General features: G+C 37.7%; 1 protein-coding gene across 3 annotated transcripts in view; it reads left to right on the top strand.

The window, feature by feature from the left end:
* The first annotated feature begins 87 nt into the window (after positions 1-87).
* The window catches only part of LOC127448150 (sentrin-specific protease 6-like), a 29469-nt gene continuing 9560 nt past the window's right edge, over positions 88-19996 (top strand). The window contains exons 1-11 of one of the 3 annotated variants that reach the window (XM_051710472.1): positions 88-240; positions 558-657; positions 2677-2775; positions 3410-3513; positions 8763-9324; positions 15695-15986; positions 16484-16668; positions 17121-17204; positions 17399-17432; positions 17859-18056; positions 19589-19833. In XM_051710472.1, coding sequence (XP_051566432.1) covers positions 559-657; positions 2677-2775; positions 3410-3513; positions 8763-9324; positions 15695-15986; positions 16484-16668; positions 17121-17204; positions 17399-17432; positions 17859-18056; positions 19589-19833 — 1902 coding nt within the window. In that variant the 5' untranslated portion in view covers positions 88-240; position 558. Of the gene's footprint in view, positions 241-557; positions 658-2676; positions 2776-3409; positions 3514-5290; positions 5430-8762; positions 9325-15694; positions 15987-16483; positions 16669-17120; positions 17205-17398; positions 17433-17858; positions 18057-19588; positions 19840-19996 lie in introns of those variants that run through there. The other 2 variants (XM_051710471.1, XM_051710473.1) reach the window with 2 other exon arrangements.

Below are 19996 nucleotides of genomic sequence, written 5' to 3'. Positions count from 1 at the left end.
AGTGATTTGATTTTCGTTTATTTTTTTTTGACAATGCAGACCCTCCATTCCACTAGATGGCGCTCACCACCTGACGTTATCAATTCTCAAAAGAAGAAGAGCACACGCCTTCCTGTAAATAGCGGAAGTTTTCAGCCGAGGAGTATTATCCAAATATTCATGTTCTCATGCCCTGTTCATCATCTGAATTATCTTCATAAATCATGATTTACAATTTACACTGACTCTGGAATTTGAAAAGTAGGTGTACTCTATAACGTATGAGGACAGACCAGGGTATTTAGCTAATTAGTCATTAAAATACTTTTTTTGTGCATGTGTGTAACTGAATTGTTTTACAGCGATAGGTGCTGAACTGCTCTGATACATGTGAACAGATATACAGTTAACAGATAAGAAACTTTGAATCGGGTTAAAATGTTCTTTCATCGTCTCCCGTTGCATTGCTGATTCAGTCGTTTTTGGACTGGTTGGAGTAGTAGGTTCCGATCTGATGTATCCTCTTACTCTATGTGGTGTTCGTAATCTTAAAGAGGCTTTGAAACCTGTCTTTGCAGAATGCCACACGAAAAAGCCCGCAACAGCCCCCCGTCTAACACCTTGGATCGGAGGAGAGCATTGACCATCTCGCCTGAGCTCAAATGTGACAACTGTCAGGTACAGTTGAAATCAGAAGTTTACATACACCTTAGCCAAATACATTTAAACTCAGTTTTTCACAATTCCTGACATTTAATCATAGAAAACATTCCCTGTCTTAGGTCAGTTAGTATCACTACTTTATTTTAAGAATGTGAAATGTCAGAATAATAATAGAGAGAATGATTTATTTCAGCTTTTATTTCTATCATCACATTCCCAGTGGGTCAGAAGTTTATATACACTTTGTTAGTATTTGGTAGCACTCCCTTTAAATTGTTTAACTTGGGTCAGATGTTTTGGGTAGTCTTCCACAAGCTTCTCACAATAAGTTGCTGGAATTTTGGCCCATTCCTCCAGACAGAACTGGTGTAACTGAGTCAGGTTTGTAGGCCTCCTTGCTCGCACACGCTTTTTCAGTTCTGCCCACACATCGGATTGAGGTCAGAGCTTTGAGATGCCACTCCAATACCTTGAATTTGTTGTCCTTAAGCCATTTTGCCACAACTTTGGAGGTATGCTTGGGGGTGATTGCCCATTTGGAAGACCCATTTGCGTACAAGCTTTAACTTCCTGGCTGATGTATTGAGATGTTGCTTCAATATATCCACATATTTTTCCTTCCTCATGATGCCGTCTATTTTGTGAAGTGCACCAGTCCCTCCTGCAGCAAAGCACACCCACAACATGATGCTGCCATCCCCATGCTTCACAGCTGGGATGGTGTTCTTCGGCTTGCAAGCCTCACCCTTTTTCCTCCAAACATAATGATGATCATTATGGCCAAACAGTTCAATTTTTGTTTCATCAGACCAGAGGACATTTACATTTATTCATTTGGCAGATGCTTTTATCCAAAACGACTTACAAAAGAGGAAAACATAAGTGAATCATCTTAAGGAGACAGTGGTATGAAAAGTGCCATATTACAAAGTTTCACTAGCATCAGAATAGTATTAAAATCAGAATAACATGCAACAGGAATTTATTTATTTATTTTAAATGACTGGTTAAGTGCTCATGGAAAAGATGTGTTTTTAGTCGTTTTTTGAAGACAGAGAGTGAGTCAGCTTCACGGATGGAGTTGGGAAGGTCGTTCCACCAACGTGGTATGATGAAGCTGAAAGTCCGGGAAAGTGTTTTTGGTGCCTCTTTGTGTTGGTACAACAAGGCAGCGTTCCTTAGCCGACCGCAGGCTTCTAGTGGGCGCGTAGCTCTGCAGAAAAGATTTTAGGTATGCTGGAGCAGACCCAGTGACTGTTTTGTGTGCCAGCATCAGAGCCTTGAATTTGATACGTGCATCTCTCTAAAAAGAGAACATTTCTCCAAAAAGTAAGATCTTTGTCCCATGTGCACTTGCTAACTGTAGTCTGGCTTTTTTATCATGGTTTTGGAGCAGTGGCTTCTTTCTTGCTGAGCAGCCTTTCAGGTTATGTTGATATAGGACTCGTTTTACTGTGGATATAGATACTTGTCTACCTGTTTCCTCCAGCATCTTCACAAGGTCCTTTGCTGTTGTTCTGGGATTGGTTTGCACTTTTTCGCACCAAACTATGTTCATCTCTGGGAGACAGAATGTGTCTCCTTCCTGAGCGGTATGATGGCTGCGTGGTCCCATGGTGTTTATACTTGCATACTATTGTTTGTACAGATGAAAGTGGTATCTTCAGGTGTTTGGAAATTGCTCCCAAGGATGAACCAGACTTGTGAAGGTCCACAATTTATTTTTATTTTTTTTCTGAGGTCTTGGCTGATTTCTTGTGATTTTCCCATGATGTCAAGCAAAGAGGCACTGAGTTTGAAGGTAGACCTTAAAATACATCCACAGGTACACCTCCAATTGACTCAAATTAGCCTATCAGAAGCTAATTGCCTAAAGGCTTGAAATCATTTTCTGGAATTGAATGACTTCAACCTAAGTGTATGTAAACTCCTGACTTCAACTGTATGTCCATGCATGAAACAACAGTAATGTTAATGAAATCAGGATATTCCAAGATATTAAAATGAACTTTTGAACATTTGCCTGTATCACAGACTGAAAGTCCACTTAAGATCCCCAGGAGAGTTTCTTCAGCTGAGGATGAGTGTGTGGAGATAGAGGTTTCTAAAGCTCCGAAGAAGAACCACTCCAAGGTGATTATGAGATGGACAGGAAATATTGCATAATATGCTCATGTTATTTGTGCATTTGAAACCAGTGTTGTACAAGTAAATAACTATAAATGAACTACAATAACCTTTTTCGAGCATATACCAGTAACCCTATTCCACAAATGAAATACTTGTAGGGTGAATCTCACGAAAACATATCCAGGTCATGTTTCATCCCAAATTCAAATAAAAACGAATCATAAGAAATAAAGAAAATTAAGGTCCATTAATTTTTTTGTTTTTTTGCGTTAACTTTATTTAAATAGGAATTAAGGATGTTTGTTTTATAAGTAAAATTTTATATATATATATATATATATATATATATATATATATATATATATATATATATATATATATATATATATATATATATATATATATTATTTTTTTTTTTACAATTGCAATAATTCTATATTTTGGGGATGAAATGTGACCCAGACATGTTCTTAACAAGTTTCTTGATATTCACCCAATAGATATTAAAGTTTGAAAGGCCATTTTTGGAGTTCAGTCTTTATGTAGTTTAACTATTTGAATGTAATATATATATTAATTTGAATGTCTTAAATTGGCTAATTTTCTTATTTTATGTCTTCTTATGCACTTGTATTAGATCCACTGGACACAGCTGGGCTCAAATGGTACATCCTCCCAGTCAGATCACAGATTACAAACAACCAGTGATCAAAAGCGCACAAGATGGCAGACAGTTCACAGGTAATGTGCTTTCTGTACAAAATTGAAATTCTAATTCGACCAGGTCAGCATATGGCAAACAAACAGTCAGATCCTGAATGTAGAACCTGTAACCCCTTACATTTAAAACAGTCTTAGTGCACTTTCAACTTCCTCTGTTCCTCGTTTAAAGAAATAGATCACACAAAAAGGAAAATTCTCTCATCACTTACTCACCCTCATGCCATTCCAGATGTGTTTGACTCTCCTCCTTCTGCAGAACAAAAATTAAAATTTCTAGAAGAATATTTCAGCTCTGTAGGTCCATGCAATGTAAGTGAATGGTTACCAAAATTGTGAAGCTCCCAAATGCACATAAAGGTAGCATAAAATTAATCCATACAACTCTAGTGGTTAAATCCATGCCTTCTGAAGGGATCCAATCTATTTTGGATGAGAACAGACCAAATTGAAAGTTCTTTTTCACTATAAATCTTGACATCAGCAGTCTCCTTGGCAATCATGATTTCAAGCTCGATTACACTTCCTAGCGCCATCTAGAACTCTGCACATGCGTCAAACACTAGGAAGTGTAATTGAGCTTGAAATCGTGATCCTGCTTAGAGACTGCAATGGCAAGATGTACAATGAAAAAGGGGTTATATTTTGGTCTGTTCTCACCCAAAACCAATTAGATTGCTTCAGAAGACATTGATTTAACCACTGGAGTCATATGGATTACATTTATGCTGCTTTTATGTGCTTTTTGGATCTTAAAAGTTTTAGTCACCATTGGACCTACAGAGCTGTGATATTCTTCTAAAAATCTTAATTTGTATTCTGCAGAAAAAGATAGTCATACACATCTGGGATGGCATGAGGGTGAGTAAATGATGAGAGAATTCTTGAAAATCCTCTCATATTATCATTTGTATGAACAACTGCAATTATTTGTCTTATGTGTTTAGATGATGATTTCTGAGGCATTATCAATTGACAAAGCTGCTGATTTTAACCTAGCTGTTTAATGTTCTTTATTGCCACCTGATGTTAGTCTAATTAGGCAATGAGAACATTTGCATGCTCATACCTTTTGGAATGAGTTATTTTTCAGACTGAAGTCATACTATCAAAACTGTAGTCATAAGGAATGCATTTCTCTTATCTGGCTTGTACATATTTAACATGAAAACAGGCAGAATGTGCCCCACTCTTCTCTTAAATGCACAGCATTTGTCTTTGTCAGGGTTGCTTTCCTAGCATCACAAACAATAACATATACACTGCAGTGCAATGTAGTTTTTTTAATTATAAAATTGTTTCCCATGACATCCAATTATAATGTTAAAGTTTTATTTATTTATTTTTTTTTTTTTTAAACCTCTTTCCAACCCTTAGAATGAAGGCTGTTTTTGCTACTATAATGTAGAAGACTGTAAATGACCTCTGTTTTATGATTGGTTAACCTCTGTGTGTTGGCCTTCTACACATTGTTGTTCATTAAGCTTGGCCAAGCTGCCAAATACTGAATAGGTGCTGACGTGTCAATGCAGTCATGATTCTGTTCTAATAGTTATGACACCAGAATCATTCCGATTTCTGAACAAGCTGTTTTTGCAGCTTAGTTTTGTTGAACAGTCTGGGTGGATCTGGGGAGAGAGTATGTTTACATAGATTCATCATCATCATCTTTTTTTTTTTTTTTTTTTTTTTTTTAAAGAGCAAGGAAAATCCTGTTTTGCATGATATGGCTCACATCTACTCTCTCCCACCACATTCTTTTGCTTATCATTCATACACCATCTGTACATGCTGACTCATTCTATTTGCACACTTGCTAGAGTGCTAAAACAGCTGATGTGCCATTAGTTAATAAGATAAATTAAAAGCAAAGAGTATGCAGGATTGACAAAATGTGTTCATACTATCTTTTGAGCAATTATGGATCCTCAAGTAAAGTAAGTGTGTTTTACTCAAGGCGTTACTGTTAGGGCTGCAACTAACGATTATTTTGATAATCGATTAATCTTTGATTATTTCTTCGATGGGGGCGGGGGGTTGAGTTATTTCCTGTATTTTATTAAAATATGATTAAAAAAAAATAAATGATAAAGAGCATACAGATTTGGTTCAATTCTACTGCAACAAAACTTTGAACAAAGCCTGAATCATGAAAAGTTAAGTTTTAATTTATTATTATTATTATTATTAATATTATTACTTTCAGGACATATAAAAAACAGTTCCTTTCCTTTACTTGTAAATCTTAACAAAAAGTACTGTTCATTAAAGAGTAAAATTATTCATCAGGGATGGAGTGGGACTGAAAATCAGTCCAGCAGAGGTTAATGGTGACACCAGAATAGAAATATTAATTCTGCTCATCTGAAAAATACGTAATTATGTTAGATACATATGCTTGTACACCGTCACTGATTACATACATTTTAAGTAATTGAAATTAATATTGAAGGTTTTAAAATAGTATTTTTTTTTCCTGATTACATGTTTCTAAATTATTCTTTTCAAACCTATGTGTATGTTTATCCAGTAAAATAATGTTTGTCATGGTATAAAGTTACTGGTGAAGTCAGACATTATATTTGGCATTATCAGGAGGACTATCAAATATCAGGACCCTTATCAGTCCCACCAAGATTTCGCTGCACTTTTTCTTGATTTTTGCGGCCCAAAATGACTGAATTTGCTGCGGCTTTTCTCAAATTGATTGTCATTGGGGTTGTTTTGCGGTGAAAAGTCACAAATCATCTTTATATACATCTGTAATTGTGTTAGTAACATTGTAAATGCAATTACATGTAAATATTTTAGTGCATAATAACTGAATATGCAGTTAGCAAGCACAAAAAAAAATAAAAAAATAAAAATGCACACAAAAATACCACACATTTAGGTGAAAACTGTGGGTACTGGAAGACCCTTAATTATTTTTGTATTAAAATGTTATGCCTCAGAGAATGCAAGAAAACATATCTAAGGTTAAAATAGATGTACAATAAATCTGTAAACTAAAAACACAAGTAAGGATTAAGTAATTAGGCCTATTCCCATTCTTACATTGTCTGATATTTAAATCTGCTATATGGCCATATATGAACAAATACAAATAGAGTTAATATATTTGAGCATTTATGTACAAATTTAGTGTTTAACATTTTTTTTATATGAAAATTGCCATTTTGTCATATATATTGCATATATCTATACAAGTGACCTTCAGTAAAAAACATTTTTGAACATTTACTTTCAGCATATAAATGTTCAGCATATATTGCCATTTTCAGATTAGTAGCCTACTGTATTAACAGCACTTCAAATTCTAATCACATTCTATTACACAACTAATGGGGATTTTAAGTGAATGTTAGGGATTCTTTGTATAAATGCAGGTTTTGTCTTATTCGCAGCACTCAGGTTGAAGATTAAACACTAGCTGTGCTGTCTACGGTCCCGCGAAAGTTTAGACAAGGATTTTGATAGTGAACGCACAACATGGAGGAGACCAGGCAGAGACGATTACACTTACTATGGAGATGATACAAATGGCAGCTGTGAATTTGGATATGTTGTGACTGCTTCAAGCTCTTCAAACATTTGTCTTGCCTCTGTCAAACATGAAGGAAAGCGATGGGATTCCCTCAGATTTAGTTTTTTATTTGCGGAAAATTTGCGGGAATTATAAAAATAATGCAGAGATTTGTTTCATTTCCAAGAAACAAATCCTAGAGGGACTGCCTTATAATTATTATACATTATATTCAGCATTATACACAGTTTAATATAGTACAATTATCTGTAAACGCTGTGAAATTTCTCTCTCGCGCTGATAATAGCATCGTTGCTCACTGTATTACATAAGCTCGCTTGAGGAGGAGAAACCATCTAACACTTTAAATCCTGCACACTTTGACCTCTGAGACATCGGTGTGTGACACGCATGAGAGCCGCACAAATAATTACATTGAAACTGAAATCGAGGTATGATGTTGCACGAGTTTAATAAAAATAATGGCTTTTATCGATTAGTTGTTGCAGCCCTAGTTACTGTATTATTTTGCACTGTATGTTTGTTGAAGCTGGTGTAATATTTTATAATGGTATGTGGCAGCAACCTTAGTATTATTTCAATGATTCTATGTATAAATGTATGAATCGATTTTTACATTTTCTTATGAAAATGGGAGTGGTGCTTGCTCATGCAGAACCGACCACCACCATGTCACTAGATAGAGCCAGTGTTGGGGAGTAACGGAATACATGTAATGGGGTTACGTATTTAAAATACAAAATATAAGTAACTGTATTCCACTACAGTTACAATTTAAATAATTGGTAATTAGAGTACAGTTACATTCAAAAAGTATTTTGATTACTGAAGAGATTACTTTGCATTTTATTGTCATTTGTTTCATTTAGTATTTAGTCCTTTCAGATGGAAAACATTTATACATATAAATGATGTGATCCAAAGTGCATCTGAACAGTGGTGAAACACTTTCTTATGATATGTTACATTCATACGAGCAGACAGAGAAGTACGTTTGAAGTAAGTTTGGAGCAGAAGAAATAGAAATAAACCTTGTGTAAATTGTCAGCTATACGCTAAGCTAAAATGCTATTTCTAGCCATTTTACATGCACATGTTACCAGGCACGATCATATTCCCGTTGGATCATAATTTATTTTTTTCTAGTAAGACCTTAGATATTAGGGCAAAAATCATATTCTTGAAAATAATTTTTGTATTGTTTTCCTATGAAAATATCTACAAATCCTTAAAGATCAATTTGATTTATCTTGTTTTAGAAACAACACTGCATAAGATATTTAGGTTTTTCAGAGAATGTATTTTTAACGTGTATTTTGTCTTACTGTACTGGCAGAGTTTTTATAGTCAAAACAAGTGAAAAAAATCGACCAGTGCTGAAGAAGTAATTCAAAGTATTTAGAATACGTTACAGACCTTACTAGAATACTGTAATCTAACGGAATACGTTACAAATTACATTTTACAGCATGTATTCTGTAATCTGGTGTGGAATAACATTTAAAAAGTAACCCTCCCAACCCTGGATATAGCTTGGGTCACTCCTCCAATGTAAATCTTTGGGATTGTTTAATCTGTTTTATCATCTGATGGTGAAAATGTCCATAGCACAAGTGGTTATGCGACAGGTTTCGTGCCAAAGTTTAATGCTTTTTTTAGGGTTTATATAAATCCCTAACCTTAAGTATGAGGAAACACCACTTATTATTTATTATTTCTTCAGGCGTCAGGTCAAGATTGTCTTAGAGGACGTCCTTCAGACAGAGATTGGGCAGAGCTTGCTAAGAAGTAACAGGCAGAGTTTCAAACTGACAAATGTATCGGAAAGCAAACGGGAAGCTAGAGAGAAACAGAGTGATCAGACCTCAAAAACTGAGCTCAAAAACAAGAGAACCAGTGTAACTCTGAAAGGAGGAACAGACTCGACTGAACTCAAAGCTTCTTCACCATCCCATTGTCCGACTGAATCATGTACTCAGAACGAATCAAGTCCATGCAAAGAAACCAAGCATCCAAAATCCAATCAATTGAACTCATCGCTGAAACTATCAGAGTCATCTGAAGTATCTAGTGACTCTTGTACACCTAGAGAAAGCGACTCCCCGCAGTCTGTTCAGATTATTGAGTATCTGCCTGAACAGACTAAGACATCTACTGTTGAAGAGAATGAAGCACCACTTCTTGAAGGATCTCCACAGCGTGAGGAAGCAGTTTCACCCAGATGTGAGTTCGGACACAGCCCCTCATCACCGTTAGCAATGCAAGAGACAAAATCAAGGAGTGAGGTAAGCAAAGATATGTCTATACATCTTGGTAAAGCAATCAGAAAACTTAAAGGGATAGTTCACCCAAAAATGAAAATTCTCTCATGATTTACTCACCCTCCTGTCATCCCAGATGTGTATGATTTTCTTCTGCAGAACACAAATGAAGATTTTTAGATACATTTCTCAGCTCTGTAGGTCCTCACAATGCAAGTGAATGTGTGTCAAAATATGAAGCTCCAAAATCCACATAAAGGAAACCATAAAACTCCAATGGTTAAATCCATGTGTTCAGACACGATATGATAGGTGTGGGTGAGAAAAAGATCAATATTCAAGTAATTGTTTATCATAAATTTTCCTCCCTGCCCAGTAGGGGGAGATGTGCATGAAGAATGTGAATCACCACAAACAGAAGAAGGAGAATTTGAACGTGAAAGTGGAGATTGACTGGGCATGGAGGATAATTTATAGGAAAAAAATACTTAAATATTGATGTTTCTCACCCACACCTATTATATCACTTTTGAAGATATGGATTTAACCACTGGAGCCTTATGGAGTACTTTTATGCTGCCTTAATGTGGATTTTGGAGCTTCAAAATTGTGTGTCACCCAATCACTTGCAAATGAACCTACAGAGCTGAGAAATTCTTCTAAAAATCTTCACTTGTGTTCAACAGATGAAAGAAAGCCAGATACATCTGGGTTGGCATAAGGGTGAGGAAATGATGAGAGAGTTTTCTTTTTTGGGTGAACTATCCATTTAATGTTTGATAATAGAATGACCACAGATGTATTTGAGAACATTGCTGTTTTATTATTATGTTCATTTACACTTTTAAAGGGCTCATTTTTATTATCTATTTTTATTTGAGGTCCATTTATCAGAGTCAGAATTAGCTTTATTGCCAAGTGTTCTCACGTACACAAGGAATTGTTTTATTGGTGATAGGAGAAACAAGTGCTCACAAAATATTACAGTGAGACACAGAATATAAAACAAGGTAAGAGTATAAATTGACACAAATAATAGGACATATAACAGAATGGCATATGTATGTACATGTGCAAGTGGTAATGCATGTGCAAGGTAGCGGTATGTACAGTTATTGAATTAAATATGTGAATTTACATATGTACATGAGATATTTACATTATTGCACTATGGGGTTTAATTTTTCATGTGGAAAATGGCCTGAGGGTAAAAACTGTTTTTGTACCTGGATGTCCTTGCGCTAAGTGCTCTGTAGCGCCGGCCAGAGAGCAACTCTGTGTGGGGTCCAGAGTGATTCTACCTGCATGTTTCTTCACTCTGGAGACGTACAGGTCTTGGAGGGTGGGCAGGGGAGCACCAATAATCCAATCAGCAGTCCTGACTGTCCGTTGTAGTTTCCTTCTGTCTGATTTGGTTGCTGAACAGTTATAAATCTACACAGGACAGACTCAATGATGGCCAAGAAGAACTGTGTCAGCAGCTCCTGTGGCAGGTTGAACTTTCTTAGCTGGCAAAGGACGTACAACCTCTGCTGAGCCTTCTTCACAATGGAGTCTATATGGGTATCCCACTTCAGGTCCTGAGAGATGGTATGCAGTCTGTATGCAGACTCGTCACCATTGTGGATGAGGCAGATGACCGTGGTGGCGTCTGCAAACTTCAGGAGCTTGACATTTGGGTCCTTTGCAGTGCAGTCATTCGTGTACAGGGAGAAGGGCAGTGGAGAGAGAATGTATCCCTGAGGAGCACCAGTGCTAAAAGTAAGGGTCCCGGATGTGAGTTTCGCCAGTCTCACTAGCTGCTGCCTATCTGTCAGAAAGCTGGTGATCCATCGACATATTGGTGTGGGCATGGAGAGCTGGATCAGTTTGGTTGAGAGAAGATCAGGCATGATGGTATTGAAGGCTGAACTGAAGACCACAAATAGGATCCTTGCCTAAGTTCCAGGTCTGTTGAGGTGTTGCAGGATATAATGCAGTCCCATATTGACAGCATCATCCACAGACCTGTTTACTCGTTAAGCAAACTGCAGGGGTCCAGTGATGTCCTTCAGGTAGGCCAAAACCAGTCTCTCAAACAACTTCAAGACCACAGACATGAGAGCAACAGGTCTGTAGTCATTATGTCCTGTGATTTGGGTTTTTTTAGGGACTGGAATGATGGTGGAGTATTTGAAGCAGCAGGGAACCTCACACTGCTCCAGTGATCTATTGAAGATCTGTGTGAAGATGGGGGCCAGTTGGTCAGCGTAGACTTTCAGACAGGCAGGTGAAACACCGTCTGGGCCTGAAGCTTTCCTAGTCTTTTGTTTCCGAAAGACCCGGCACACATCCTCCTCACAGATCATAAGTGCAGATTGAGTAGGAGGGGGGTTTCAGGAGGTGTTGGTGTGTGTGAAGTGAAGATCAGAGCGGGAGAGGGGTGTGAGACTGGGCTTTTCAAACCTGCAGTAAAACACATTCAATTCATCAGCCATTAGTTGACTCTCTATAGAGCGAGGGGAGGTGTCTTGTACTGTGTGATGCTTTTCAGGCCTTTCCACACAGATGCAGGATCGTTGGCTGAAAACAGTTTTTTCAGCTTTTCAGAGTAGCTTCTTTTAGCCACTATGATTTCCTTAGTGTGTTCCTGGCCTGGTTGTACAATATTTTATCCCCACTTCTGTAAGCATCCTCTTTGGCATGATGAAGTTGTCCGAGTTTTCCTGTAAACCATGATTTATCATTATTGAATGATAAAAATGTCCTAGTAGGGATGCACATATCCTCACAGAAACTGATATATGATGTCATAGTATGTGAGCTCGTCCAGGTCTGTGGCTGCAGCTTCAGAAACACTCCAATCAGTGCAGTCAAAGCAGGCTTGTAGTTCCAGCTCTGCTTCATTAGTCCATATCTTTACAGTCCTTACTACAGGCTTAGCTGATTTTTGTTTCTGCTTGTAGGTCAGTAGATGATGAACCAGACAGTGATAAGAGAGTCCTAAATCTGCACGTGGAACAGAGCGATATGCATCCTTTACAGTGGTGTAGCAGTGGTCCAGTATATTTCTGTCTCTGGTGGGGCATGTGATGTGTTGTTTGTATTTTAGCAGTTCATGGGTGAGGTTAACTTTATTAAAATCTCCCAGAATAATAATAAGTGAGTCCGGGTGTTGTTGCTCCGTGTCTGTGATGTGATCATCCAGTTGTTGCAACACTGCGTTCACGCATGCTTGTGGTGGGATGTAGACACTCACCAGAATGAACTAGGAAAACTCCCATGGAGAGTAGAAAGGCTTACAGTTGATGAAGAGTGCTTCTAAATTAGGACAGCACATCTTCTTCAATGCTGTTACATATGTACACCAAATTTTGTTGACATAAATGCATGTTCTACTGCCTCTCGTTTTCCCCGATGATTCCTCAACGCGATCCGCTCTGAACAGCTGGAAGCCTGGCAGATGAAACGCGCTGTAGGGGATGGCTTCATTCAGCCAGGTTTCCATGAAACACAGAGCAGTGGAGTTAGAAAAGTCTTTATTTGTTTGAGTGAGCAGAAGCAGTTTGTCCGTTTTGACATTCGCTAGATGAATACTTGGCAGTGGAGTCCTAAAGCTGCTATGATGAAGCTTCACAAGCATGCTGGCTCGCTTCACTCGCGTGCGTCTTTTGGATCTCTTGAAGAGCACCACTGCACCTCCAACTAAGATGTCTAATAAAATATCTGAATAATCAAACACTGGCAAGAATTTATCAGGTATGCTCTGCCGGATATTCAGCAGTTCATCCCTGGTGAAACTGATCAGGAAAGAGTGACAAAAAACATGACAAACAAACAAAAGTAACAAAGGTGCTAGAGAGCTCCACACCGAAGCAGCCATCTGTGGCGCCATCTTGAAAGTAATATATATATATATTATATACACAGACACTGGTGGCCAAAATTTGGAATAATGTACAGATTTTACTGTTTTGGAAGGAAATTTGTACTTTAATTCACCAAAGTGGCATTCAACTGATCCCAAAATGTAGTCAGGACATTACTGATGTAAAAAACAGCACCATCACTATTTATTTATTTATTTATTTATTTTTATTATCTTTTCTCCCAATTTGGAATGCCCAATTCCCACTACTTAGTAGGTCCTCGTGGTGGTGTGGTTACTCACTTCAATCCGGGTGGCAGAGGACAAGTATCAATTGCCTCCGCTTCTGAGACCGTCAATCCGTGCTTAAATGTTAGAGTGGGCAACAAATAATTGGAAAATAATGTTATGGATCTTAACACCATTAGGCTTTTGTGGGATCAACTAGGCTGTAAGGTGCGTGAGAAGTGCCTGACATCTATGGCAAGTGCTACAGGAAGTGAAGGGGTGAAATGTCACCTGAGTATCTGGACAAACTGACAGCTAGAATGCCAAGGATCTGCAAAGCTGTCATTGCTGCACGTGAAGGATGTTTTGATGAGAACTCTTTTGAAGTAGTTTAAGAAGTTCTGAACATTTCTTTCAAATTGTAATAGTAATTTTTCATGTTATTAATGTCCTGACTATACACTGTGATCAGCTGAATGCCACTTTGGTTGATAAAAGTACCAGTTTCTTTCCATAAGAGCAAAATCTGTACATTATTACAAAATTTTGGCCGCCAGTGTATATATACACTATATTGCCAAAAGTATTCGCTCACCCATCCAAATAATTGAATTCAGGTGTTCCAATCACTTCCATGGCCACAGGTGTATAAAATGAAGCACCTAGGCATGCAGACTGCTTCTACAAACATTTGTGAAAGAATGGGCCGCTCTCAGGAGCTCAGTGAATTCCAGCGTGGTACTGTGATAGGATGCCACCTGTGCAACAAGTCCAGTCGTGAAATTTCCTCGCTACTAAATATTCCACAGTCAACTGTCAGTGGTATTATAACAAAGTGGAAGCGATTGGGAATAACAGCAACTCAGCCACGAAGTGGTAGGCCACGTAAAATGACAGAGCGGGGTCAGCGGATGCTGGGGCGCATAATGCGCAGATGTTGCCAACTTTCTGCAGAGTCAATCGCTACAGACCTCCAAAGTTCATGTGGCCTTCAGATTAGCTCAAGAACAGTGCGTAGAGAGCTTCATGGAATGGGTTTCCATGGCTGAGCAGCTGCATCCAACCCATACATCACCAAGTGCAATGCAAAGCGTCGGATGCAGTGGTGTAAAGCACGCCGCCACTGGACTCTAGAGCAGTGGAGGCGCGTTCTCTGGAGTGACGAATTACGCTTCTCCATCTGGCAATCTGATGGACGAGTCTGGGTTTGGCGGTTGCCAGGAGAACGGTACTTGTTTGACTGCATTGTGCCAACTGTGAAGTTTGGTGGAGGGGGGATTATGGTGTGGGGTTGTTTTTCAGGAGCTGGGCTTGGCCCCTTAGTTCCAGTGAAAGGAACTGTGAATGCTTCAGCATACCAAGAGATTTTGGACAATTCCATGCTCCCAACTTTGTGGGAACAGTTTGGGGATGGCCCCTTCCTGTTCCAACATGACTGCGCACCAGTGCACAAAGCAAGGTCCATAAAGACATGGATGAGCGAGTTTGGTGTGGAAGAACTTGACTGGCCTGCACAGAGTCCTGACCTCAACCCGATAGAGCACCTTTGGGATGAATTAGAGCGAAGACTGTGAGCCAGGCCTTCTCGTCCAACATCAGTGTCTGACCTCACAAATGCGCTTCTGGAAGAATGGTCAAAAATTCCCATAAACACACTCCTAAACCTTGTGGAAAGCCTTCCCACAAGAGTTGAAGCTGTTATAGCTGCAAAGGGTGGGCCGACATCATATTAAACCCTATGGATTAAAAATGGGATGTCACTTAAGTTCATATGCGTCTAAAGGCAGATGAGCGAATACTTTTGGCAATATAGTGTATATATTTTTTGTGACAATCATAATTTTATTTATGATGATCACTTTTGCTTAACACATTCTGTTTTTGAATAAACTTAGATGGGTCTGACTTTGTCTGACCAGCACAAATCAACAAGTGTTTTTATCCAAAGCAAAGACAATGGAAAATTACTGCTTCACAACATTGTCCTGTGAAGATCTGAAGACACAACATTAGATTAAACAGCAAGAGCAAGAGACAATATAAAATGTAAAATAATAAGTAAAAATGAATTTTTAAAATTAAGATAAAGCAATGAGTGAATATTAAGGAAATAATATGAAAGAAATAACATAAATGAAGTACAACACAGATACATGCTTGCTCTCTTGAAGTCACACATTCTCAGGTTGCTTTTAAAAACTAAAATCAGATACTAAGATCCTTCATGCTTGTGAATTAATGAGGTAAAATGTTGTGCTGTGCACTAGAAACTTTTATCATCTCTTCTAGTAGATAATCAATTTTCATTAATTTTTATAGCATCTAGCCAATATGAGAGAAATGACAGAAACACAAGAGTGCCAGGAGGACGCAAAAGAAGATGAGAATGAAAAGCACATACACAGGAATGGAGAAATGACACAGGAGGTGGAAGAGATGAGAGGAAGTGTGCTATGCCTCTCAGTTGGCATCGATGGGGAAGTCCCGCTCAAAAGATGTCGTTTGGACGGCCTCTCAGGTGAACATGTTCCTGACTCAGAGCCCAACCCTGAATGTGCAGAGGGGCGGAGCTTCATCAGACAGTCCTCTAAGCCCAACCCACCTGAACCCAGTAAGTGAATAGTGCTGTCCAACATCACAGGAGCATTAAGTGGATATTTACTGTAGTTGTGCAAGAAGTTTAATTAACATAACAAAATAATGTTGGATTGACAGTAAAGATATACTAAATATGCACAAATACTAAAACTTTCTAAATCTGTCACACTCCACATCAGACAATATTTAATATACTACTTGATGTATTTGCACTGAAATTGCCTTTTTTATCATAGGAACCGTTGTTTTCACCAAGCAGCCTTTGTTGTAAAAGTATAAAAATCAAATTAAGAATTACCAAGCCTTGTTTTCCACACTGTTTTTCACTAAATGTGAACCAAATTATTTAATAATATAATAATTTTCATTATTGCAACAACTTAAAAATGCATGGTAATAAAAATTACTATTTAGAAACACATTTTTTGCTTAAACATTTGAAAACATTTGAAATCATATGGGAGTACATTTGCTATTTAAAGACAGTCATTCAGTCTTTACCTCTCTTAGTTGTTCTCTCCAGTGAAGAAGAGGAGGAAGATGAAGAGGAAAGGGAAGAGAGTGAAGACTCTGTCCTGAACATCCAGGCACCAGAGGGTGCTAAAGATGCACACAGAGTGGAGAGGCCAACAAGAGTCTGTGAGCAGAAAAAAATGCCTGAGCTTCACCCACAAATAACAGAGATCTACACACAGGTTAGTATGATGACCCACTTACTGGACTAAAATAATGTAGTAGTTTTCTGGGTTAAAGTACCTCAAATAAATTAATCACTACTAAAAGTAGTCTGAAACATGACAATAAATACTGTATTTCATAACAGACTAATTCAAGGTCATCAACATCATCATGTGTTTAGTTTAGAAAAATAAATATTTCCTTTCTGAACCATAATATGTCTTATTCAAAATATTCAATTAGAGCTGTTGCTTTGGCAACATGGTGTACTAGATCTTAACAGTTGAAAATGGTACAAAATCTCTATTTTACGTGCTGCTACGCACATATATACAGAAGTATAGTGTTATGTGCTAAAGTTCCTACTCATTTTGCTACCACACTCAACTACTCATGTGTTCTAGCTATGACAGCATGCAGTAATAGCTCTGCACATACTGTACCTGCTGCTTTTTGTGTATGCTTTCAGTGTCAGAGTTCTTCTATGTTGGAGCTACAGCTGTCTTCCCTTCACATGGGTGGAATTAGTGTCACATCCAGTGGGAATATAAAGGTGAGGGCGATATGAGGATGTGGTAGGTTAGACCGTTGAATTACCCACCTTAAAAAAGGTCTGAATTGAACAAAGTCTGATAGTATTGGTTTACATCAAATTAATATAACAGGAAGTAAATGAAGAATTAGTGTTCCTGGCTCTGAATATATTTTTTCTATCCCTGATATTGAATATACTATTTTATTTTTCAGATTACATCCGAAATGATCAACATTTCTTTGAAAGGTAAACCTGTTGAAAAACATCTTCAGATTAAATGTGTGTGCCATTTAGTATCTTATAGTTTATGAAATTTTTTTAATGTTAAAAAATATCAGTTTAAAATGCAGAGACAGCAATAAGTAACATAGCAACTGTGGCTCAACCAATTGCGTGAGTTTAAGGGCGGGACTACCTATTTTTTGACCAATGGAAGATTGGGGGGAGTGTTTGGAAAACCTGTTTCCAACAATAATTGTTTTTGCTATTCAGTTGTGTCGCTAGAGGACAATTCTCATTTAAAAAGACTTTATTTTTAAGCATTTACTGTTTTCTTTTTGTCTACTGTTATTATATAACAATTTAGTTACACTCTGAGCTTTATTATGTACTATTTAATCTTTTAAGACATTTTGTTATAATGCTTTCTATTTGTACTGTGTTCATTCATAGATTCTCCAGTGAAAATTTCTTTAGCGATAGCTAATGTGCTTAAATACAGTGTGTGGGAGGGGACTGCATTGAAGGGGTGTGGCTTGGTTAAGGATGATGAGATCCCGCCCCCTTCTCTGCTCCTCCTATGGCTGTCTGATCCTCTGGCCCGCCGACTACACAACGACATGTCCGTTTTTCAGCCCGACACACGTTCAGGTCAGCTACCTCCACTGTCTATGCTGTAGTGCTAAAGAAATAATTAACCTCAAAATGAACCTTTTGGCATAATTTGCTCACCTGCATGTCATTGCAACTCATTTTTTTTTATCTTTACAAAAAATGAGATATTAGGCAGAATGTCCCAGTTGCTCTTTTCCATACATTGAAAGTGAATGGTTATTTTTACTGCCAAGCTCCAAACAGCAGCATCATATGACTCATTCACTATTTTCCCAAGTTCTTTGTGTAGTCCTCTATAGTCCTAATTTCAAATTCATTTATAGATAAACTGTAGCAAATGTTGCATGGTTTCATAAGTGTGGGCCCTAGGTAAAAACAAAATATCTTTTTGAGTCCTTGGTCAGGAAAGAACATTTAAGAACTCCTGCATTAAATAAATAGCTATGTAATGTGTTACTTATTTGAAAAAGCAACTCCATTTTTATTGTGTAAATTCATAAAGCTGAAAAAAGGTGCTCAACCAACTAAAGAGAAGGTGCAATCAAAAATCAAAATGCCGTACTAATATATATATATAATATACAGTTGTGCTCAAAAGTTTGCATACCTTGAAACAACCACACCATCTTTTTCCAGAGCAGCCTGTATTTCTCCTGAGGTTACCTGTGGGTTTTTCTTTGTATCCTGAACAATTCTTCTGGTAGTTGTGGCTGAAAAATTCTTGGTCTACCTGACCTTTGCTTGGTATCAAGAGATCCCCGAATTTTCCACTTTGAACAGTACTGACTGGCATTTTCAAGGCTTTGGATATCTTTTTTATATCCTTTTCCATCTTTATAAAGTTCCATTACCTTGTTACGCAGGTCTTTTAACAGTTCTTTTCTGCCCCCCATGGCTCAGTATCTAGCCTGCTCAGTGCATCCACGTGAGAGCTAACAAACTCATTGACTATTTATGCACAGACACTAATTGCAATTTAAAAAGCCACAGGTGTGGGAAATTAACCTTTAATTGCCATTTAAACCTGTGTGTCACCTTGTGTGTCTGTAACGAGGCCAAACATTCAAGGGTATGTAAACTTTTGATCAGGGCCATTTGGGTGATTTCTGTTATCATTATGATTTAAAAAGGAGCCAAACAACTATGTGATAATAAATGGCTTCATATGATCACTATCCTTAAATAAAAGACATGATCAGTCATATTTTCAAAATCAATGCCAAAATGTAACAATTTCTGCCAGGGTAATATATAATATATATATAATTTAATATATAATTGTTTTAATTTAAAAAAAAAAAAAAAAATTTTTTAATATAAAGTAAATTCATGAAATGACATGTTGTTTATGAGTAATGCAATTCTGTTATGCACATTTCCCCCAACACAGATTATTTTAATCTCCAATTCCCTGATCTAGTGGACTCCGTTTAGTCCATCCACTATTGACTAAGACTTGTTGCTTTGTTTCATTAAAGATTACTTTGTATTATCAAAACTCACCATTTTCTCTTTTTCCTCTCTCTCTCTCTTTTTGTATGCATATTTTTTGCTGTGTGTGTATACAGCTGAAGGCAGTTCGTGTGTATTGCTGTGCTTGGCTGAACCTGTTGCTGGTATTGAGAGGGCTGTCTTGGCCTCATTAATGGACATGGTGGGTCTGAACCAGTGCAAACCAGACCTCCTGACCCCCCTCACACAGTCAGACAGTCTGAAACTGCTGCAGACCTCCCAGGAAACACACCTGCTGCAGCTGCTCACAGCCAAATCTGATTCACAGAACAACACTGCTGCAGCTGTATCTGCATCTGCTGTAAAGGTTGACACAAAACATTGTGCCTTGCATGTTTGTTTTTTGTCTTCATGTTTGCATGTGAGGAATCATGATGCTGCTTATTAAATGGTGATATTCTAAAATTTTGTAGCATAGTTTTGTTTTCTTCCATGATGACCTCTGTAATGCTAATAGTTTGGTT

This window comes from Myxocyprinus asiaticus, chromosome 11, assembly GCF_019703515.2.
Source record: "Myxocyprinus asiaticus isolate MX2 ecotype Aquarium Trade chromosome 11, UBuf_Myxa_2, whole genome shotgun sequence".
NCBI classification, from domain to species: Eukaryota; Metazoa; Chordata; class Actinopteri; order Cypriniformes; family Catostomidae; genus Myxocyprinus; species Myxocyprinus asiaticus.
This window is presented reverse-complemented; position numbering and strand designations above follow the sequence as displayed.